General features: G+C 36.7%; 1 protein-coding gene and 1 long non-coding RNA gene across 7 annotated transcripts; both read left to right on the forward strand.

Moving 5' to 3' along the window:
• Positions 1-170: 170 nt before the first annotated feature.
• Positions 171-21,581, forward strand: LOC114533473 (doublecortin domain-containing protein 1-like). 5 transcript variants are annotated; one of them, XM_028554993.1, is made up of 42 exons: positions 171-263; positions 318-552; positions 1,245-1,454; positions 1,580-1,626; positions 2,248-2,381; positions 3,291-3,453; positions 4,225-4,427; positions 4,905-4,998; positions 8,553-8,722; positions 9,068-9,157; positions 9,555-9,740; positions 9,907-10,180; positions 10,485-10,714; positions 11,099-11,239; positions 11,382-11,503; positions 11,589-11,734; positions 12,098-12,248; positions 12,344-12,467; positions 12,797-12,872; positions 14,057-14,142; positions 14,220-14,272; positions 14,356-14,413; positions 14,620-14,866; positions 15,057-15,189; positions 15,324-15,521; positions 15,596-15,722; positions 15,811-15,890; positions 16,052-16,260; positions 16,463-16,533; positions 16,674-16,815; positions 17,309-17,562; positions 17,820-17,975; positions 18,294-18,369; positions 18,458-18,553; positions 18,705-18,806; positions 19,037-19,134; positions 19,488-19,604; positions 19,854-19,928; positions 20,068-20,142; positions 20,550-20,625; positions 20,834-20,919; positions 21,498-21,581. In XM_028554993.1, the coding sequence occupies exons 2-42, from the start codon at positions 434-436 to the stop codon at positions 21,552-21,554; spliced, it is 5,352 nt and encodes a 1,783-aa protein (XP_028410794.1). In that variant the 5' UTR covers positions 171-263; positions 318-433; the 3' UTR covers positions 21,555-21,581. The 5 variants fall into 5 exon arrangements, with proteins under 5 accessions (XP_028410794.1, XP_028410797.1, XP_028410798.1 ...); XM_028554996.1 differs by having other exon boundaries at positions 16,674-16,803; XM_028554997.1 differs by having other exon boundaries at positions 3,291-3,441.
• Positions 21,582-21,778: 197 nt separating this feature from the next.
• On the forward strand, positions 21,779-23,583 carry LOC114533475. Of its 2 annotated transcripts, XR_003688065.1 has the most exons (4): positions 21,779-22,206; positions 22,492-22,616; positions 22,848-23,045; positions 23,336-23,583. It is a non-coding gene; the product is annotated as an uncharacterized LOC114533475 (long non-coding RNA). The 2 variants fall into 2 exon arrangements; XR_003688064.1 differs by having other exon boundaries at positions 22,848-23,583.
• Positions 23,584-23,822: the final 239 nt, after the last annotated feature.

Genomic DNA, 23,822 nt, shown 5'->3' on the forward strand with positions numbered 1-23,822 from the left:
TTTGTTGTAAAATATAATGTAAAGGGTAAAAGATACTTTCCGTACTTGTAGAATTTCGTATTTACCGCCATTTCAATCGGTTAGTAACCCCCCGGAAACGATATCCAAATTGCGATGTTTACCGGGAGGGCCAACGATATAAAAGTTTTTGTTTCTGTGGCAACCGCAATTAATGTTAGTGAAAACACACTATAATATAATGAAACTGATGAACGTCAATATTTGAAATATTTGGGTTGACAAAGAACGAAGACAAAATTTTGGTAATTTCAAATTAATAAGTAATACTAAATACCGGTATAAAACCCGTCATCTAGAACAGTCATGCAAGCACAAGAAAACTGTCATACATTGAAAAACCTACAACTATATTTAAAAGTACACCTGTAATATTTAAATCGTTGTTTATATAATGCTTGCATGAGTCTTGAAGATGTCGTCCATGCGGAGGGGGGAGTCTCAAGATCTGGAACATGGCTTCAGTGACTCAATAAGCGATGAAGATGCTTTTGTCTTGCATATAAATGCTAAAGAAACCCACGAAAATGAAAGGTTTTTTATTAATTAGTATTACTTTTAAACTTCGACTTCACTTAGTTTTATTTGTAAGCGGTTTGTTGAATATAGAAATATTTTATTAATAGTCATAGAATTTGTTTTGTTACTCAACAAAACAAACACATTCTCTCTGTATATAACCCCTGTCCAAAATAGGCAGGTTGAACAAAAAAATCCCCTGATCCTGTCATTATTTCATGTCAATTAATGTACAGGTTTATGAAAAACTATTCCCTCTACTATTACTTAACTACTTTTACACTAACAGTACTACCATTTTTGACACAACACAGAAAAAATTGTACCTGTACCAATTTGATCTACAAAATGTTCAGGCAGCCTTACATAATTGCCCATCAGAGATTAAAATTGGTATAGTGCCAATTTTAGCCTTGAAAATAAATTGAGTGTAAAAGTGTAAGCAGAGCTCCAGTGAATTGTCCTTTATACAGACTATATGCTGCATAATCATAATAGCTCAGAGTTAATTGTGTTATCTATGAAGTATGAATATCTGAACAGAATTTATATATAATCTTTAAGACTGATCTAACCAGGAGCACTGATCAATGGAGTTTGCATGCAATATAAAATGTTTAGCAGCATATTTATAGTTCCAAAAAAAGGGAATGAATTGATTCAATGTTAGAACTATTTATGAAATAAATGTTTTACAATTTGTCTAGTCAAAAAACCAAGCACTTGGCAAATAATAAGAAAAGATTTAAAAGACCAAAATCCTCGAATGGGGCGTTGTTGGTAACACCAGCAACATCACAGAGAAATATGGCCTGGTCTTCAGCTAGTGAACAAGAATTAATAAAGAACCCAGCATTTAGGTTTAAACCTAAATTGAGTCGTCCTGTTTCTGCACCAAATTGTACCAGTGGTAAAAGGTATATAGTATGACCATCAACGTGGCATAAGTGTTAATATTTTAGATACAGTAATTTTGAGTACCATAGTTGTGCACTGCTGAATTAGAGTTAAATACAAATTAAATATTCTAAAACTGTTTTAGGTCATCTGTTGCATCAACATGTTCATCAGTTTGTAGTAGTTCCTTGGGTAAGACAACTTTTTTCTGGTCTTGGATGCAATTTTAGTATAAATTTTGAGGTGACTATTGATTTTCCTGCATTCTGATTGGTGAAGATTCACTGTCTCTCAAGTGATAGTCACTGGCCAGTGACTATAGCTTTTTGTATTTGTATTTCAACTATTTAAAATAAATATAATTTTTTATGAAATTATGTTGATTATTATTTGTAAACGTACGCCTCAAAATTTATACTAAAACATTTGGCTCAGTGAATATAGGCTTGAAATCACGCACCTAGCCTTCAGCGACTGCAGTAATTGCTTAAAAAATAACCTAGAACCTCTTCTGTAAGACTTAGTACACCTATTTATGTTTAGTTGAATTCAAAATGGCATGGTAGTTGAGAACTGTTCAAAATAACATTGGTAGATATATATTTACACAGTAAAATGTTTCATATAACATGTCCCTCTCATTTTGCATGAACTTGAATTTTTATGACCCATGTATTTTCTCCTGACCAATGTATTTTCTCCTGACCATTGAAGTTTTTACTTGGCAAAGTGGATTATCTGTGGAATAGAAATATTTTCCCTTCCTAACTAAACCTATTATCGTGAGATATTTTCTCATATTCTAACTCATAGAATTATCCAGACCTATGCGAATGCGACGACATGTTCCTTTGTACAAAAAGTCAAACACACCCGTTTCTGTGCGAGCTTTTGTTAATGGTGAACAAGATACGTTTGCAAGAGTCACAGCCCCGAATTTAAAACAGGTAAAGACTTCAATGTACAGCATCATAGGGCTGCGTTTAATAAGACATAGTTCCCGACACTTTTCTGGTGCGTCATTTGGGCACGGTGCCTAAGAATGCACATCAAGATGAAGTATTCGACAAGGGCACAGCGCTCGATCAGCATGGATGACGAACCAGTTTTGACTTTCCCAGGCACCATGAATGCAGTGCCGCCTGTGCCGGGCACCCATTCAACCTCGTACCCAGGGTCTTGCGCCCAGTCTGAGCCCAGTTTAATTACAGTACTGTCCAGAAACAACACTGCGGTTGCGGTTCGGTCGCGGTCGACCGATAGAAACCGCAGACGACCGCAAGGGAAAATAGTTCGCGGTTGCCGTTCGCTTCCGAACGGAATTTTATGAACTGCTGAGAAAGACAACAAAATAATCAAATCGAAAACGTCTTAAGAAATGTCTGTCGGACCGAGGTTCGACTGAGGTTCAACCGCGGTCAGACCGGGGTTTGACCTACATAGGTTAACTGCGGCGTTTGTTAGGTTATTTCTGGACAGTGTTGTAAAGAAGGATACTGGTTGAGCTCTCACTCGCTCATCGCAAAAACTAAATCGCAAGCTCGCTGCAAGAAATTTCGTCCAATCACAATGCTTTACAGCTTGCGCAGCGAGCTTGCGAGTTGATTTTGTGATGAGTGGAAAAGAGCTTGTGCATTCACCGTATAGTCGATGATGCATTTCTATAGTCGCCAAAGTTCTGAAAACATACACGTATAAACTATAAAACATATTTTCTGGCATATCATATCATAATGGCCATCTTGCATGGCTGTGGAAGTATTTCCAAATCAGTTTATATCGATCGTTAGGAAACATTTTAAGATATATTAACAGGTACTCAGTGTATAACCCTCATTGTTTTAAATTGTTTTAAGCTGTTAGAACTTTGCACAACAAAACTTCACTTGGTCTCGGCTGCAAGAAAAGCGTTCCTCTCTGATGGGACGTTAATAAGAGATATTCATCAAATAATGAAAAATGCTGACATATATGTATCATGTGGTGAACCTTTTAAAGATCCTTTTGGTAAATACGTTGGTGAGTAACATTCATATTAATATTCGTCAAATTTTCTTCTATAATTGTTATTTCCGGGATTTTACCTAAGGTTGAAATTTTCATTTAGTTACAGTACTGTCCAGAAATAACATGACTAAAACCGCGGTTAACTTAGGTCAAACCTCGGTGTGATCGCGGTTGAACCGAGGTCATACCGAGGTCCAACCGCGCGGTGAGACGGAGGTTAAACCTCGGCCTAACTTGGTCTGACAAACATTTCTTAAGATTTTTTCGATTTTATTATTGTGTTGTAATTCTCAGCTGTTCATAACATTTTCGTTCGGAAGCGAACGGCCACTGCGAAGATATTTTTTCCCTTGCGGTTGTCTGCGGTTTCTATCAGTCGACCGAACCGCAACCGCAGTGTTAGGTTATTTCTGGACAGTACTGTAGCTACTGTACGTACGTTTCTTCTTCAAACGGTTTGAACTTCTTCTGGCTTTATGTTAGTTATAGTACGTTTTAGGAAAAAGATTAATATTTGTCGATGATTTATCGTATTTTGTCTTTGCATTACAACTACGAGTCATCATTAATGCTGGAATTTTTAAAGTTAGAATTTTTTTATATGTTTCTCATCAAGAATGCTGGGGGGGGGATTGCAAGACAGGAAAATTAACATTAAAAAACCTGGGAAATTAACGTTTAATTGCCATCAGAAGGAGTTTTTCAACAATAATTGCATATATAGTCGCTAGAAATGAGCTTGTCTTAAACTGCTAAAGAGGTGATCATTTTTGGCGTATTTAGAAAAAGAAAAGTTAAGTCAAATGTCCACGTGGACTATGAATGGCATTATCTTCCCCGAAAGTGAAACCCGAGGTAAAACGAAGCCATCTTTGTCTCAAAGAATGAAGAAGGTTTTAGTGGAAAATCAGAAGAAAAGAGTTTTGGTCTTTCGAAATGAGGATTCCTTAGAAGGGAAGGAAATTATAGCGAATAGATTTGATGAGGTACTATAATACATGTATGTATATAACCCTGTCTCCGACTTCAAAATCATCCTTTCCATGCAGTATTGTAGCCAGCCTAACAATTTGTACCGCTATGCTAATATTTTGGTGTTCATTGACTGTGAAAACATTAAATTTCTGAAGACATGAATAATTATAGTAACTTTAAATTTACATAGCGGGACAAAATCTGGCTGCGCCACTGCTACCATGACTCGTGTTTCTTCAGAAATTTACCTTATTATGGATAGCTTGCTCGCAGACTGAATTACATAGGGGGGCAGGGGGGGCGGAAATTAAAGGGAGGATACGTAATTCAGTCTGCGAGCGGTCTAACATTATGGATTAGGTTAGCAAGACGTTAGCAGAGCTGGAATTGGGTTAGAGCAACGATACCAACGATATGCAGTAATAAAATTGGTTTTTAGTTACTAAAGTAATCTATTCAAGAGCTCTCTTTGATGATTTTATATCTAGTTTCTTGATGACTGTACTCAGAAGTTAGGATTCCAATCAAGAGCTAAAGCCATATTTGATTGGGATGGAAAAGAAATTGTAAATTTTTCACAAGGTACACTCGATATAGAAATCCTTTATGTGATTATGTTTATGTAGTTATACGAACTATAGCTCTGTGTGTAAATAAAATATATTTCAAGAGATATTAAATTGTTTCAACCGAGAAATCAACGGAGCTAGGCCCTGGGCACGAAGATGCCGAGAAAGACATTTTCAATACTAGACCCAGTCCTTTACCGTCAGATGACCTGGATGACACTTGCGATGCAGTCGAGACTAAAGGCCGTTTTCCACTTCACTGTTTCGCTCGCCGTCGACGAAAAATTTCGCAGCGAAAATATTCGCGCGCGAAAATTTAATTTTCCACTTTCGCGAAAATATATACAAAAACAAAATGGAGGCAATGAGGAGTCCAATTCTTGTTTCAAAGTTTTAAACATGAAAAATGAGGATTTTTTGCTGTTATTAGCATTGCGACAAAGGTCTCGCAGAAATTTACTGCGCAATAAATATAGGAAACGCTTCTGGGTAAGAAAAACGTTTGCCGAACGCAAATCAAAAGGCGAATTTCATCTTCTGGTCAAGGATCTAATGTTGGCAGACCATGAGTATTTCTTTGTAATGTTCAGAATGACTCCACAAAAATACGAGGAACTGTTAACTATGGTTGCTCCGTACATTACAAAATCTTCCAGAAAAAGAGAAGCTATTGGGCCAAGTGAGAGACTCAGTGTAACATTACGATATTTAGCCACGGGTGATGCCCAGCAAACTATTGGCTTGAGTTACCGAATAAGTCCGACAACAATTGGTAGGATAGTGCTTGAAACGTGCAAAGTTTTATGGGACGTCCTTTGCTCAAAGGGGTATGTGAGAGCTCCAGATTCAATTGATAAATGGAGGACAATTTCTCGAGAGTTTGAGCTGATTTGGAACTTCCCTAACTGTCTCGGAGCTATCGATGGTAAACATATTGTGATGCAAGCCCCTCCAAGATGTGGCTCCGAATATTTTAACTATAAAAAACTCATAGCATTGTTTTGCTTGCTGTTTGTAATGCTAAGTATCAGTTCACCCTTGTGGATATAGGCAATAGTGGCCGAATCAGCGACGGAGGAGTTTTTGAAAACAGCATGATTGGCTTTGGAATAAACCAAGGCTTGCTGAACATGCCTGAAAAAGCAAAACTGCAAGGTAGTGACAAAGTGCTACCATATGTTGTAGTTGGAGACGAGGCATTTCCACTGAAGCATAATCTAATGAAGCCATATCCTGGGGGTAGCATTGGAAGATCTGAAAGAGTATTTAATTACCGGCTCTCTAGGGCAAGAAGGGTCATTGAGAATACCTTTGGTATTGCTGCATCACGCTTTCGTATACTGCGGAGACCTATTTTTGCCAGTACCAAGTTGGTAGTTGCTATTACTGAAGCAATAGTGGGTTTGCATAATTACCTGATGGAAGATGCAAACAAAGGAAAGGAAACACAATATTGCCCTCATGGTTTTGTTGATAGCAATGGTCAGTCTAATGGTGCATGGAGAGAGGTCAATTCTGACAGTAATTTCCTTGATTTACAAAGATGTGCGTCAAATACATATTCCAGAGATGCCAAACGTGTACGAGATACCTTCAGAGAGTATTTTTCAGCTGATGGAGAGGTCCCTTGGCAATGGAATACAGTGGATAGTGTATCCAACATTTGACAGACCGTTAATCACCCTTGAAGAGCTCCACTAGAGATTAAACAGTTATAACTCATTGAGCCCACTGACTTTGTTCTTGATTTGTGTAAATTTACCTTTATTGGGTAGTCAAGAGGTGAAATTTTTAACACTGTAAATTTAATAACTAATAATTAATTAATTTTGAGTGATTTATTTTGGATTTGAATTTGTGCATGAAAATCAAATTTGTAAATAACAAAAAACACTGCATGTAAATAAAATGCAATCAAACTTATTACTGAGAATGTAATTAATTAAATTGAAACAGATTAACAGAATATAATATTTACACAGTTGATCAACAAAATTGTAACAATAACTTATACTGGTATATAATTTAAATTCAAATGTATTTTGATGTACATAATGTAAAAAATAACAAATGTTTATTTAAAAATTAACGACAAATATTATTAACAATGTTTCCAAAATAGGTTTGTACGTGATAAATATACTTGTTAAAACAATATATGAACATATAGTTTTCCTTTAGTCTTTTCCAAACTCTATTTCAAACAATAATTGTTGAATTCTAACTTTTGCCATCTGACTTGTTTTGTTGTCAAAGCGATCAAGTATCGGAATAAGGCTTTTACAAAAAAGCTCATTTTCAGATTTACCAATATTTTGATCATTTTCTGTTACATTTTTTTCTTGAGATGACTTATCAACTCCAGATCTAGTGCAGTACTGATATCTTCTCTTTCTCTTGTATGCAACTTTTTTCTTTTTATTGGTATCCCTGCTGGTACATCTTGACATGAGGTGTTAGGGGATTCTGACCTTGCTGGTGAGGAAACTGAGAGTGGCACTGGAATTGATTTATCACTTGGTACCTCAGCTGTCTTAATGTCCATTGCAGATGACTGACCTTCATCATTTCTAACAAAGGTGAAGTTACTTTCGGTTTCTTTGCTGGTTACAGAATCACTAAGGAATTGTAATTCTTTAAAAAATCTGCATTCAGGTAGACGTTTATAACCAGCACCTGACCGTGTAGCCAGATCTCTCCTTTTGATACACTTCTTGTAAGTATCTCTAATGTTCTTCCATTTGGCACGACAAATACTCACTAAAACAAACATAACTTTGCAATCTCAAAAACATTCTTTCACCAGTGTACAACAACTGGCTAAAATATTGAAGCTAGCCTGATCAAAAGCAGCAGCTTAGTTATTATTAATCACAACAAAGACCAGAGAACATCTTCGAATTCTATCATGTAACAGAAATGCCTGCTTTCTGGGTTTCCCAGGGGCAAAATATTGTAATTATCCTGTGTGGTCATGGTTTTATTTTGCACAAAAAAATTCAGTCCCACATACTTCTCTGCAGATATAGTGATGTATTTCAAATTATGTTTAGACTTTTCAAACTTTATTGTATTAAATACCTCCAAATATTAAAATTATTTCGGTAAACTTACCATCGCAACCTAAATGCAATGCAACTTGATTCCACGCTGTGTTTTTTTTATTTGTTTCTTTGTAACCTCTCAGCTTAGTATTCCAAAGAATTGGTAAGCTCCGAACGAGTTCTATTAATGCTTCAAGATCTACGTTTCCATCTCTATTATCTTCTTCGAAATGTACAACCTCTGCATCTGGATCCATAGCATCTTCTGTAGCATTCAAGTCCTCATATTCTTCCAAAAAACTCGCCATGTTGGAAAAAAATTTTGCTGACGTGTTTTTTTCTTCACGAAAGTTGAAAATTTTCAACGACCGCAGCGGCAGGACAAATTTCTTCGACGGCCAAATAAAATGATCAAACATTACGTCATTGGCGAAATTTTTCGTCGACGGCGAGCGAAACAGTGAAGTGGAAAACGGCCTTAAACGAGTCTTAAAAGATGTCTATTAGTATTCATTATTTTTAGTTCCGACAGTTGATAATATACTCCAGTCGTCATCAATCACCGTACTTGGGCCAGTATGGTTGACCAGAGGCGGAGAAAAGTTTAGTTTTAAAGGCCCGTATGGCTTCGTCGATACATTACTGGAAACAACTAAACAAAGATTAAAAGAAACGAAAAGCTATGAAAAACAGGTATTTAATATTGTAGCATCATGACTTGTTAAATCTTACGACAGGTTGGTGGCTATAAAGCCAACTGAACGTACAGTGTAGCAAACGCACGGTAGACACGAACACACAGTGTCGCTGTCGTCAGTCGACCTGAAAACATCAGAGTACTCAACCACGTTTCAAGTGTTTTTTCACCCTGGAAAAGGACCTGGTACTGTAGGATTCGTGGTATTACGATTTGCTAATATTTTAATTACCAGATCACGTGACGTAATTTCCCCGACAAAAAAACACGGGGAGTACCAGGTTTCAGGTCAACAAGCTTACGAAAAACTAGTATTTGGTAATTACTTTCACATTATATAGCTGCAATTACGAGTTGATAACATCATTGAAGGTGTCTCCGTTGAGGTGATGTCATTGACTGAAGAAGAAACAAAAAACGAAATGAGTCAGGTAAATTCTTGAAAATTATTTCGATCATTAATCACATTATGCAGACCATATGATTCCGTTTATTTTTTTTGGTATAAATATTTTTTGGGTCATTAAGTGATGTGGAGGTTTATCTGAAGGTCTGTTCACACGATCCAATTTTGTCGGATCCAATTCACTTCTGATGGATGTTTTATCGTCTGTTGACTTGCAATGTATGTGGGCAGCAAATCAACCTAAACCAACATAGTACTGCTTTATTAATAACCTGACTTCATTCCAAACGTCAGAAGTGAATTGAATCCAACAAAATTGGATCATGTGAACAGACCTTTACAGCAGGACTTGGCAATGATGCTTAATGTAATTGCATACTGCATACGTAATATAAAAGTTGTTCTGTAACTTTTCTGTTTAGATCACCAAGAAAGTCCATGATCTTGAAACTGTAATACCAAAGTTGAAATCAAGAAAAAAACGATTATTCATGAAAAAGGAGGAAGAGGGGATGGTGGGGGCAAATCATAGCTCATATAAATTTCAAAATATAACTGAAATTGAGGAGAACAGCAGGCTGCTTGGAAAGAAAGGAATTCGTTTGAAGGTACACTTTGCCTCTTAGCTTCTGACAGATCCAGCGGAAAAGTGAAAGTAAACATGATTTTAAAATTCCGAAAATGGAAATTTGACTAGCCTCGCTTTCGTGTACCTCGCCACAGGCCTCTTGCTCTTTTTCGAATAGGTCTATACATCTTCAATATTTTCTCTAGGTTTATGAAAATGGCAAGGTCGACGATGAAGTGGTAGTGTATTTTAACATACACGAGGCATCAAAGGGTGCATCTGACGACCGTAATGTGCTACTGAGGAGACTCATTGACACCATTACTGCTCAAGTGTTGCGAAAAAGTCATGGACCTGCTGGACGTTCGCTTGCCAGGAGGATATATAAGGATGACGGAAAAGAAGTCCTCGATGTACATGAATTGGAAACAGATGATTGTATTTGGCTGTCGTTTGGAGAGAAATTTATATCACCATATAGTACGTGTGATTGTACCATAGTATGTAATACTGCATGCAACTAAACGTTATGCGCCTGCGCTAATATGCGGTAAAGGTTGGGGAGTATGGATGATTGAACAAATGGGGACTTTCACATTTTTCCTTGTATCAAGACAAGGAGGTTATGCTTAGATTCTCGTGATTACTTTATTACCGCGTTTCTAGAATGTCTAGCACGAGCGTACTCTCGTGTTACGTAGCTATGTATCGTATCGTGAAATATAGCAAAAACAATAATTCTCCTACAATATTTCTCGTCATTAAACTGCATTTTTTGTCATAGCGTACGCCCTTCAACTGACAATGGATAAAACAAAATGCGTTTCTCTTTGGAATGAAAAGAAAGTTGTACAGCGAGAGACAATCAACGAGGACGAAGTTTACGGAAAAGACCGCGCTAGTTTATGGAGGACTGTGGAGAACTATCCAACGGATTGTAAATATGATGTGATTGAGTTAGATATGGAAATACCTGGAAAAGTTGGCTACGCTAAAGGATTGCAATACTCTCAGGTATTGTGAATTTTGAAACACACTATAATTATGGTAAATGCGGACAGTGGCGTAGCCAGCCCGACAATTTAGTCATGCTAATGATAATAACTGGCTGGCTACGTCACTGAATGCAGATATAATGCAGATATTAAATTTAATCACATAATTTCTTTCATTCCTTCTTTCACGTTTACGCCTTGATCATTTGCTTACATTTAAACATTTGTGCATGACTCTCTCGTGGTACTGTACTTGGGCTAAACGTTGTTAATCAATATGTATCTGATTTCTAAGAAAAAAATATTGTATTATTATTCCTAATGAAGGTACAGTACTGTAGGTGATTGGTCAGATTGGATTAGTTTTTGTAACCTGGTTGTAACTTTCCTATTCTTGTTTCAGATACGCGAAAACAACACGTTTCTTCGGTATAAAGGTAACACAGATCTTATACTGTTGCCTGATCTTTCTGTGGAGAAAAAATTGTCCAAGGTTGATAATAGCATGTGGCCGTCTGACAGCCAGCAATGGGTAATACATAAGGTACGTTTTAAAACGTTTTAATGATAAGATTTATACATGCATGGCGTTGATCACGTTGGTTTTCTGTAAAATATACCAAAATTAATACTAAAATTAATACTAAAATTAAAATTCCTATATTTATTTATTATTTTTTCTTTAGAGCGGCCATATTACAAGTCGATCTTTCCCTCAGTTGTGTCTTTGTATGAGTCACATAAAAGTGAATGTGAAATACAGTGACGGAACGTCACTCGAGGGATTTGCTGTGAATTTTGCCAAAAGGTATGAAATTGAATTTCTCATATACCCATTACTCCAAAATGTATACGTAAGCAAAATACAGGGAATATAAATTGTTATTTTTTAGAAATTCCTCACATCCAAGTCAGATTTGGAAGTTCACTCCAACAGGCGACATTTGCAGTGCGAGTAATCCCTCATTTCTCTTGACGTGGATGTCGAATGAAAATCATCAAATAGTCGATGAAGACGACAAGCACCCGGGGCTGTCTGGTAAGAAAAATTAATTGATAAAGATTAAAAGTATAGTCAGTACTGAAATAAAAGTCCAATATGACTCTCAGTCATGCATACCTACATTCTGTATATTAATTGATAAGATAAGAGCCTTGATCGTGTAAAAGCTTTGTTCAGATTCATACTCTTCCGACGAAGGCCTATACAGTGTAGGCTCAGGTCAAAACGTCGAGAAGTGTTCTGTTCAATTTTAAGTAGTTGTTATACCACATTTGATGCCAATTTACCCGTCTGCATGTCGGTCGTTATATGTCCTTGAGTTTATATGCGTAAATAATAAGTTTGTAATCACTCTTCACGACCCGTAAAATGGGAAATAAATTGTTTCTTAAAAAATAGGCGAGGTGGAGAAAAGTTGCGCTGAAGAGAACAATGAAACAATTGTGGTTGAAACTTTATCCACCATGAAGGATATTTTTGGCGGTGAAAAGTGTTGTGTTGCATTATTATCTAAACTTCCTGTGAAACATCCAGCAATTGGCACACAAAGGTTAGTGATCACAGATCTCAAAATTAACACTGGAGCATCCACATTCTACGAGTCGATTACTAAATGCGAATGTTTAATTCTTTCGTTATCTTCAGATGGGCGATTAAACAAGAAAGTTTAAATAGCATCGGCCAATGGAAATTTTCTCAGGTTGCCAACCCAACCTGGAACCGTAAGGCTTTATCATGGCCTGTTAACAAAGATGGAACTATAAATGAGGTAATTTGTGGAGTGCATCATTGATAGACAGTCGCCGGTTGTACGAAGGCTTGATAGCGCTATCCACCGGATTTAGTAGATATTCAATCACACTAAAATCACCCGTATTTTCAGTACAACTTGAATTGAAAGCGTCCTTCTTTACTTTTTAAAAACGATTGTTAAAACAACTCATTTAATGGTCGTCTTATCTCTTTTTTATCAATTTAAATGTGTATGAGTGTTATACATGGAAAAAGACAATTTGGTGGGGAACTTGCTGTTGATGTCAGCTGATATAGGACACCCGTTTTAAAAAGTGTGTGCATAGAGAGAATTTGTTTTCGCAGGAATTCAACTGGCCAATGGAAGGCTTCCTGATATGCAATGCACCTCCACTTAAACGGAAGGAGACGTTAAGCGTTGGTGAGTCTCGTAAACACCTTGAATTACAGTACGATACGTTGCCAGATTTTGTAATAATTATGGTATAATTCCTGTGTATACATGGGAATTTAACGTGATAGAACTTTAATGTCCTAATAATCTGTGTACTTGTCATGAAGAAGATGTTTTTCATGTTGTATTTCATAAGAAATATCCACAATTTTGCATTCCGGACTGTAATGCCAGAAACGCAATATCACTAAAGTTTTCTGCGAATTCGGATTCAGTTTCTAGAAATGATAAGAAATACGATGAAAACATGCAAAATACAAACATAGTGGACTTTAATCCGAAGTCAAATATAGAATATGTTACTCTTTGAGGCCACTGGACCGCCTTATTTTGCTGGATTAGGGCAATGTTGATTGCATAACAACATAATCCTTCCTATTTTAAAACTTGACAGGTGGTCTAGGTTCATATTTTATTAATGAACATTCGTATCAATAAACGCAAACTCTTAGGCATATACACAGCTATAGCTATAGATGTAGGTTGGATTTTCTACATGTTATCTTCGTAAAGACGACGTTATATACTGGAAATTTTTACCTGATCAAGGCAGTCCTTTAGGATATATATTATGTAACAAGGTCAATGCTTTCTATCATATAATGACAAGCTCAGAATCAACTAAATATCATCGAAGTGGGTAGAATTTACTATTGGTATACTTCAAATTTATGATATTGTTGTAAAAAATCGAAAATGTAGCTTATGAATGCTAGTTTTCATACATCTTGTAGAAGGAAATTATTCTGATTCGGACCGGTATACAATACACAAATGCTTATTTTACCTCATTATTATGAATAACAAAAACTTCTATTACATTACCGGGTTTGCAGACTGTTGTTACTCTGTTATCCTAACGAATACTAATTGTATTCACTCGAGCTCTCGTGATTCTTTAATTCATTCGTTCACTCAGTGTTTCTCGCGTGCTGACGTATGTTAAAGCTCATTCACCAGCTCAGTCATATAAACCCTCAACTATTAATAACCGTATACAATCCTTGACGGGAGTTCATTCAGTTTAAAGCTTGATATTTCAAATATTTTAACTAAAATATTGTTATTAAATGAGGGACTCTCTCGGGAACGTGAATGCATGACACCGTGTAAGTGAACCTGAGAACCTGGTTTTGTTGTTTTTTATCCAGGACCACCTGTAAGGCTTCGTGTGTTGAAGAATGGTGAACATGATCTTAAACGAGCTGTTATTGTTGTCGGACCAGACCTTGGAAATGTAAGTGTATTACCCTCGGTTGTCCCGAGCTCAGTAAATACAGAAAACTGCCTGCTAACAAGCGATTATTTTTTTAGATGACTAGAGATATAAGTGGAAAGTCCACAGCAATGAAGCCGTCGAAAACGAAGTAATCATGCATAACCGTTTTTCAACTAAAACGTTTTCGTCTAGTTTTGCTTTTCGTGTTTACGGATGTTTTTATTCTTACAGGAAACACTCTCCTCTTCCATCGTCACGGAACGATATCCGGAATCTGGAATTAAATTTGGTAATTTTTAATTTGCTCACGTCTGAGATTTGTTTCGTAGATATCGATAGTTCAGGCGTTTGTTCTATACTTAGCTACAGCTATAGGAGTAGCTAATCTATGCAAAGGCCTATTTGACACAACCAGATACTACTTCAAATAAAACTATGATTCCAATATACCGTGGATTTGTCTATAATTTTAAAGACCCCACGAATTTTTTATAGTTCCTTGATCGCTGCACGGATTCCCTTCGTCTTCCATTTGCTGCCAGGCGTCTGTTTAATGACGATGGAAAAGAACTCTTCACCCTCAGTGGTCTGGAACGAAATCAACTAGTGTTTGTTTCGTGTGGAGAGTCTTGGGTGAATTACAATGATTCTTATTCCGATCAAAAAAGAAGAATAATTATGAGCAACCTTTCTTCAGATATTGCCAAATTAAGATTGTATTGTAGACTACGCAATCCTCAAGGTATTGTTTAGTTGATTCTATACCAATAGAAATACATGTCGTTTTGTTTTGTGAATTGGCCCTTAGCTGAATATGTCGGTGTGTGCTCTCATGCAAAGACTTTCAAAAACAGCACTGTTCATGTGAAGCTTGATACAGTCGCTCATCGGGTTTTTTGGTGAGAGAACTGTACGTTTCTCTTGTCTTGTAGGTTTGGTATTAACTGTTGGTGGAACAGCTACAGCTGGAAGTCCTGTCTGTGTGGCCAGTTGTGATCTTATAGAAAATGAAAACGATATTATTCTTTCCGATCAAGAAATCCATCATTCACAAAGCGAAAACAGGTAAACACCGTATATAGCACGTTTCTGCAGGACACACACATACATACCTCGTGATAACTAAACATTATTGGTTAACGTTTATTTTATTTATTGGTTAACATTATTGGTTAACGTTTATTTTATTTTTTTTTCAGTATTGAAGGAGTACGATCAAGTCTGATGAGTGCGCATGAGCGCGCACATGTAAATTCAGAGGAAAGACTCAAGTCTCTTCAATGGCCTTGGGAAACTGCTATTACCAGTAATGGTGAAGTGAATGTCGAAGCAGAACAATATGGTGATTTTGAACACGATGTTGTGTACTCTGACAATCGATTACATAAAAGATACAGGTAAATCAATGGAGTGAAGTGAACCTTGGGTGTATGGAATTTAGTGATTCACTGTCTTATCTCTGTTGGCATAGATACCATACAGCAAAGTCAGAGTCCAAAAAGGAATTATTGTCTTGTCAGTGGCTTTATAAGGATGGGTGGATTCAGCTACGGAATAACAATCAGTTAGTTCTTGGCATAGGTCAAGATTCTACTGAGGTACAGCACAGTATAGTTCACCTATAAATATTCTTTTTGCCTTATTTTGTTGCACAAATTCTAAATATTGGTGTAAATAACACTTTAGGGAAAACTGATAAATGAGGTATGTTTATGTAAGAAAAGGATGGATGATGTAAACCAACGATGGACAATTGCTTCAGATGGGTAAGCTGTCTCACATTTGAACCTTGAATGATATCACTGCGGGTGTAACGAAGCCTTCGGATCGATCTTGTTTCAAATATTTTAAAGTTGATAGAGATTTTAAATTCCTCAGCATCACCAGCTCTTAAATATATTAATTATAAGTGCACTTGTTTCCGCAGCACCATTCATCTTCACCATAATCCTAATGCGACGTTAACTGTGTCTGATCCTGGTCGTGCAAGAGAAAATTCAGGGGACTCTGCTTATGACGGATCCCATGTATTAATCATGCCAAGGAGATGTTGCAATGGAAATGCAAATCAACTTTGGATGTACGATACGCATTCGGGATTCATATCTGCCTTTGCAACTGATTCCATGAATTTAGGTAAGAAGTAAATACTTTAGGCTATAGAACTAACGTTAGGGGAACCTTGACTGTTTAGAAAGTACCATGCACTATCTAGTTTTTCGATCTGAGGAGTGCTTTAACCGTGTGTCCTTCCCTCGTGTATTTTTACATAAATAATGCAAACATTTATTTATAACGTGTGATCTCCTAATATTTCATAAATTTACAATTACTTTAGAAATCACGTCTGCGAACAAGGCTGGTATTTGTACATACACAGTTTTAGGGTCCAAAAGCACGATGCAAAGTGTAAGTAAAACTATATTAATTCCGATTAACATTTGCTAAGTTTTGACGGACCCTGCATGGGCTGTGAGTGCCTGTGATATAGAGTCACCCGCACATTATTTCTTTCTCCATGGTTATTTGATGTAATAAATAATTTGCAGGGGTATTCAATACAAAATGATTCTTCAAAGGGATTTCTTTGTGATGCATGTGGTGTTGCATCTCGTGGAAAATTCATATTGCAAAAATTGGAGCAAAGCCAAGATTTTTCATGTGTTATGGGGAAAGAAGGTAGCTTTAAGTGTATGTAATGTATTGGAAAGAAACTTACTCATCATAACATGTATTTGTCATTAATCAACCCAAACTCAGAACTTTCACCTCACGTCTTGCTTCATCAAAAACTAGTCTAGATGAAGTGAGAATGATGCTGCTCTATAAATTTGTTGACATTGACCTGAGTGGATGATTCGGCTCTCTGGCTTGTGACCTTATCCCCCGGCGAGTGACCCTGTCCTTAGTGAGTGACCCCGCCCTCAGGAAGTGACCTTCCAACAAGGACTTACCCCGCCTTAAAAAGTGCCCCAGCCCCTAGGGAGTGGTGGCCTTTACCTCAGGGGCTGCCCTGCTCATTTTGGCCATTTGATAGTTTTTCTGTTCCAAGGAATTCTCAGGGGGTGCTCCTGCCCTGGGGACTGATTTTCTCTTGTTATTTTGTACGCAATTTTACCTCTAATTGTAAATCAAACAAATGAATGTCATACAGTTATTGATTAATTACGATCTCTTATCACAGCGACAAAGCAAGACAAATCCAGCTGTTTCAAGTGCTTGACTAATCAGGTTGATCTAACAAGCCAGGAAGCAAATGCTACATTAGCGATGTGGGAAGATCAGCTGAAGAGACTTCGGAAGATAAAAAATTTTCGTTCATTAAATAAAGAGATACAGGCTGCGCAATCCCAACCAGCTGTTAGAATACGTGCTTTCAAAAATGGCGAGGGCATTCGTAAAGAAGCTGTGCTGGTCGTTGGTTCTACGATTGATTCGGTAACGTAGTTCCGACGTTGATGTATTTTTGTGTAAAGAACGTTTTCTAGGCACGGTGGATATACTCCTAAAAACACGCGTGTATGCTTGCTTATTTAAGACATACATGGTTCAAGTCAAGCGTCACGGATGGTGAATGAATTAATTTCTACTTACTGGGCCGATTGGGTTGACCCAAGTTTTTAACTTTGCTATGCAGCGACTGTCTATCGTGTATGAGTATTCTAATTATATAATTTGTTACATTTCATTTGTAGTTACTGGATCAGTGCACATGTCGACTTGGTCAAACATCTGCCGCCAGAAGACTTTATAACATTGATGGAGAACTTATAACAGACATAAGTCAGTTAAGAGAAGATTCTGGAACTAAAGAAAACATACTGCCTAGAGAAGTTGAAAAATATGCCCAGGTTTGTCTGATATTCTAAAAAACTTATTTTACTGGTTATTTTAAAAAGGGGAATTCATGTTCCTAGTAATTAAGCTGTATATAGACTTTAGCCTTCTTTATATTAGTGAATATTTTGTTTGTCGGTTTATTTATTCATGAACATATGTTTGAGAAATTTTTAAGAAGTGTTAAACATTCCTTCTTAGTTCTGGATAGTAACTTCCAGACCAATCACCTATACTGAGATATCTGCCTAATCACGGCAATCTACTCGGCAAAAAACAACTTTCCTCAACTGAATGAGCCTTTTTACCGAGTTGTGCATCTTTCATTATAGCGTGAACAAATGGATAAACAAACAGAAGATCCAGTTGATGTAGTTTGCACTGCCAATGATTGTAGCGTCATCGAAGGTCTGGATCTTGCAATGTTATCAGTGGTGTTTGTCTGAAGTAGTGTTATAGACCTTTGCAAATCTAGCAGACATTTCTAATTTTCCAGAGCATCAAATGCCAAAAAAGACACAGGAAGACGGCGGTGGTAAATATTGCGTTGACGTATTTGTGTCCTGTGGTGAACCGTTTGTTCCTTTAGAAGGTAGGCGTATCTTAGTCGACTAATCAATTGCTGATGAGATTTCTCTCTTGTGTGTGTGTGAATCGCAACTCATGTATATTCCTAATTTTATATGTAGTTTGTACCTGACTTGTATTTCTAAAAGACTCAATGCTACTAATCGACATTTCAGAGATAGATATGCAGTTCTTTCTTCAAATGAAACACCAATATGCCAGAAATTGGGTGGAGAATCACCTAGAGACGGAAAAACATATTCTACGACAAATTCAAGGTATTTTTCAGATGGTATCGTTTTCATAACGATGTAAATACGAGTAAACATTCTCCTATATAACATTATACCATTATAGCTACCAAGGACTTGATTGAAACCAATCTATTAAATATTTATACGATGAAGGCTCTGAAATCTGAAGCACGCTGTTTCCTATTTTTTTTTACTCGTTCATGCATACGAAACTGATTGTACGTAACATTTCATAAACCTTCATGATATTTAAGGTCGTCGTATAGCAGCTCGCTCGTCAATTGAGTCTCGTTCCTGGCACAACCTGACCAAACAAGAGGAAGATAAACAAGACAATATTGAAGAATTGACGGTAATGAAATTCCGGGCCTATATTTTCATGAGCCCGGCTGCTCGAGATTCAACAAAGCTTGAGATGATTTTGACGTATTGAAATAAGTCTTTATAAAACAAAAGAAACGCATTTACGCATGTATTGTCGGGATAACTACACTGCCAGGACCATGCTATATGCTGATTTCATCGCGTCAAAGTCAACTAATATTTTTCTACGAGTATTCACTTGAAATACAGTAAGGGGAAAATTATAAAACCGGATAAAAAACAGCTAGTCGCAAGGATGGGTAAATCCAAAATAACGGATTTATTGTGTAGCTACTAAAAATAACGTGATGACGCTGGTTGTGTATGTCATAATTTATATAGGGACATTTGAAAGATCTTAAAACAAAGCAACAACAAGAAAAAGAATTACTAATCAGCAACAATGCTATGCACTGCAGGCTGTCAAACAATAAGAGATTATATGATTCTTCAAAAACAGTAAGCGCAACTAAATTGTAGTTTTGAAAAGCATTCAATTAAGTGATTCGCCTTTTCTGCATATTGTGACTGCAGGTTTCAATGAAGGCGACAGTGTCACTCCTGACTGTAGTCACTCTTATAACCGTATGAAACTCCCTCAAAGGGAGGGGTGTTTATAAAAGAGGTGTTATAAGAGGTTATGTTGATTTCAGACTGGTGGTAGGGATTTGCTCATGATAATTTTATTTACATCATTAATTTTGAAAGGTTCGTATTGATGTGTACGAAAATGGTGATGCTGAAAGAAGATATATAAATGTCTGTGGTTCCACTTTGAATGAGGTATAAATTTTGGTTGCTTTTAAGGAATCATTTTAATGTATGGCTATAATTCCATATAGTTCATTCCAGCTTTAAGTTCAGATCTCCCTGTTCTTTTGAAATCTACATTTATCTTAACTCAGTTCTGTTTTATTATCAGGTACTAAACATATGCACATCTCGTCTTGGTCTCCCAGCTGCTGCGAGGAGATTGTTCACTACTGGAGGCGATGAGGTAATTACGCAATAACATTATAACGAGCGTGAGGTCTGTACTATCCATGCAAAACCTTAGTCTGATATTTCACAGTACAAATCGAACAAGCGAGGCCAATAATTTGTTTATTATATGGCTGAACTGCATGAAACATTCGGGATACTGGTCCAGCCGCGAGATACGGAATATACGGACCACAGTCCGGATATGGATTTTTACGGACTACTCGTCAACCAATCAGAATACAGGATTTTGAAAAGCCATATGATAAAGTCAGTTATATGGAAAATCCATCTGAAAGTAAAAGGTTCATGTCTTTATAATGGCTTGTGAGAAATCATGGCATTTACAACTATTTTTACGTGTTATTTGTCTTTCGTGTATATTAGTAACGGCATTGCAATAATTTCGTTTTCTGTTTTAAGATTGAAGACGCGTCAGAGTTAGTGAAAGGAGAAATTTACTGTGTGTCCTGCGGGGAGAACTTCATTCAACCAAGAGGTAAGTGCATGAAACAATAATTTTATATATATACACAATATCAGAGTATCGGATTTTTTGAGGAACTTTTTTCCTCCGTGACCCGTCCACTACTCAGTTACTTATTTCTCATCCATAGATTGACACAAAACATCTTTCTGGTAAACTACATTTTTAAAAATAATTTTCAAGTGGGTATAGTTATGGTATGACATCATATACATTTTAGATCGTCAGACTGTTATTGCCCGAAAAGCTACTTGGTCAAGGCTAAACCGTCAGACAGGCGGAGCAATGGCGTTCAAAAGTGACGAGGTAATGCCTTTTTACTTATTATCGAGATAATCTCATATGAATCATTTTAAAAAAGATAAGATGTCAAGATAAATCTATGTTTTAAAATGTATAAGCCGATCTCAAATGCTTGTTTGAATATATGTTTCGACTCTATGAGAGTGGCCTTGTTGTGATACCAAGCACAAACACCTCGTTCCCAGGCTCTTTGAAGTACTTCGCGGAGAAAGCACTAAGCGCCGGGGGTATTCTTGGGGAGGTTGCGACTTCGAGGCTGAAGCACAAAGCTAACACAGTGAAGTGTGTGAAGTGAGTGAACAACTGACTCTCAGCGATAATTGTATCGCGATATCGAGTCTATAACGTAACATGAAACCCAAGAATTGAGAACGCTCAACGACAACCTAATATATGTACTGTTGTTGTCCATCCTTCATCTGTACTTATTATTGATAAGTTATATTCCGGTTTTGATACATTTTAATTTTCGACTCTTCTGATCCCCAACTAGCTATTCACATGAATCTTTTTTTCACATGTACAATTATATTTTTACGCTGAATCTTTGTTTATTTGTTGCAATTCATTTTTACTTTCAGAGAACTCCAGTAACGACGCTGGCTTTACAAACCAGCGCGCAAGATCGGTTTAACTAAATACATGCAGTCTGTTCATTATAATTTATCTTAGATATTTTCAACGGAATTTATTTATTGTATCTCCAACCTTTCGTGTTAATATTTGGATGAGGCACACTTGTAAATACTTCATTAAGGCATGTAAATATGTTATACATTGTCAAGATATAGATATACAATTTTATGAATTTCTATCTAAAAATGTAAACTTGCATTTTTTGGCCAAAAATACCTTTCGACAAAGGTATTTCTGACCACATAATTTGCTGACTACAAAAAACTTAAGCCTTTAAAAACGAATCAGGCAGCTTTATTCTAAATTTGAATTCATGACGCAAGGGAAGATCAAATATTTCAACAAATATCTCCTATATTTTGGCTCATTTTATTGACTTGTTGACCTCACCCAAACATTACTTGTTGTATGCTGGTTAATTAATCTAATTAGGATGTTTGTTTTCTAAATTTTGCAACATCTCGCTGAAACACCAAGCCTGCAATGATGAAAAGCTCGCTTGAAGTGTGATTGAGAAATCAGGTTCTCTAGACTGTTCTTTAGTAGAGTAAAATACATGCATCAGTGAAATCAACTCTCAGTCGAGTAAAGAATACTAAAGATACCCTGCATCATGGAATAGTAATACGGCTGATTTTGATAATGATAATGAGTGTGAGTGACTGGCTGAATAACCTAATGGCGTGTGTTTTTTAAGTACTCAACTTGATCTTGGTTCTCTCACGTAGTATTTAGCTTCTTGCTTCGAAGCTTCTTGTTTCCCAAAGGGGAAGACATTGGGTGATTTAATCATTTCATCCGTCCAAAACGTCCTGTTGTTAAGTCTCTAAAAATTTGGCCGCTCATCAATAACTTTTACAATCCTATTCAATAAGACATTATCAGGTTACAAAGACTATGTACTATATATTAAGGTGTTTTCAACAACCCTTCTCATAGGCCACGTTAGTCAAGTGTTGTGTAAAACCAAACTACAACAAAAAATTATTTAACAAAAATGCTATTCAAAGTATCGTTGGTTTTGTGCCTTGTTCATGTCGTGCTTGGCCGGGTATCACAGTCAGGTGAGAAGTATTCAATTCATACTCTAGATAAGCTGTGTACTTGCCTCATGACAGACAGATTTGTAAAAATCTCATTTGAGTGCGCGTTTAGCTGCAGTTAGTGACAGAATTGGGCAATTCGTGTATTGTGGAGGTAACTACGATGTAACTACTCAAAATATACTTATACAATCCGTCCCTGATCTCATTCTTCACTCGAAGATCAGCTATCGAATAGACTTTACGTTACAGGATACTGGAAAAAAATCGCCTCTGATCAATGTGTTGGGGCCAGGAACAACAACTATAGAGAGTTTGGGTACTATGGGTCAAACACTTTCATTACTGCAATGAAATTAGTGCACAAGAAAGGCAGAGTTGGGTGCTCTCGCAGACGTTATGCCCGCTGGGGTTGCGATAGAAGAAATCCCACAAGTATTATCGTCACAGGTAACAACTTCATACTCCTTAGGCATCTGATATATTGATGTTCGTAAAGGTCAGATGTTCTTAATACAGTGGCGAATCCAGGGTAAGGCGAAATATATCACCACAGCTATAAGTTGCAACACAAGTAAAATTAAACTAATGTCAGTATTATGTTAAACTGATAACTGTCACGGAAGAAGCTGTGGGGAAGCTGTTCCTTTTCCTGCTGCAAAGTACTGTATACTCACATACTGTCAATAAAGAACACGATGAAAGTAAATTCTTTGATGAAATTGAATGTCGATCTTTAGATACAAGAAATAGACGCATGTACCCCCATCCGTCTTTGGTTCGCCTGCAAAAAGCTGGAAAATATGATCTCCCTGGCTACGGATTGTATTCTCGACAGCTCGTCTTCTCTGATCCAGGATTTCACTATTTGTATTACGGCCAAAGAATGAGGATTTGGTACGGAGAAGACTTGTTCAACTACACAGAAAAGGACAACCACGGTTTTACATGCATGGATGTTTATGTTTTTATTCCAACGTGGTCTTGACTGCTTCTTGTGTCTCTGAACTAAAATTATGTATTAGATTGTTTTTATGTCACATAGCCTTCATAATCGCAAAAAATTGTATAACATTTTTCGTGATCTCTTTTGTGAGTATTTCAACATAAAAATCATAATCAATGTAATTTGCTTGATATAAAAAATAAAGATAAAACGCAAATACAGTTCTATTTTGATTGCTTATAAATACATTTACATATATCTTCCACATTCGTCATTCGGAA

This window comes from Dendronephthya gigantea, unplaced genomic scaffold (assembly GCF_004324835.1).
Source record: "Dendronephthya gigantea isolate DGI-Jeju-01 unplaced genomic scaffold, DenGig_1.0 000092F, whole genome shotgun sequence".
In the NCBI taxonomy this organism is placed as follows: Eukaryota; Metazoa; Cnidaria; class Anthozoa; order Malacalcyonacea; family Nephtheidae; genus Dendronephthya; species Dendronephthya gigantea.

Excerpts from the sequence above, each read along its gene's own strand:
- LOC114533473 (XM_028554993.1), top strand. The coding sequence starts at position 434 with ATGTCGTCCATGCGGAGGGGGGAGTCTCAAGATCTGGAACATGGCTTC. Across the intron at positions 553-1,244 it reads GAAACCCACGAAAATGAAAG|TCAAAAAACCAAGCACTTGG; the intron begins GTTTTTTATTAA and ends CAATTTGTCTAG. Across the intron at positions 16,816-17,308 it reads GAAAGAAGGTAGCTTTAAGT|CGACAAAGCAAGACAAATCC; the intron begins GTATGTAATGTA and ends CTCTTATCACAG.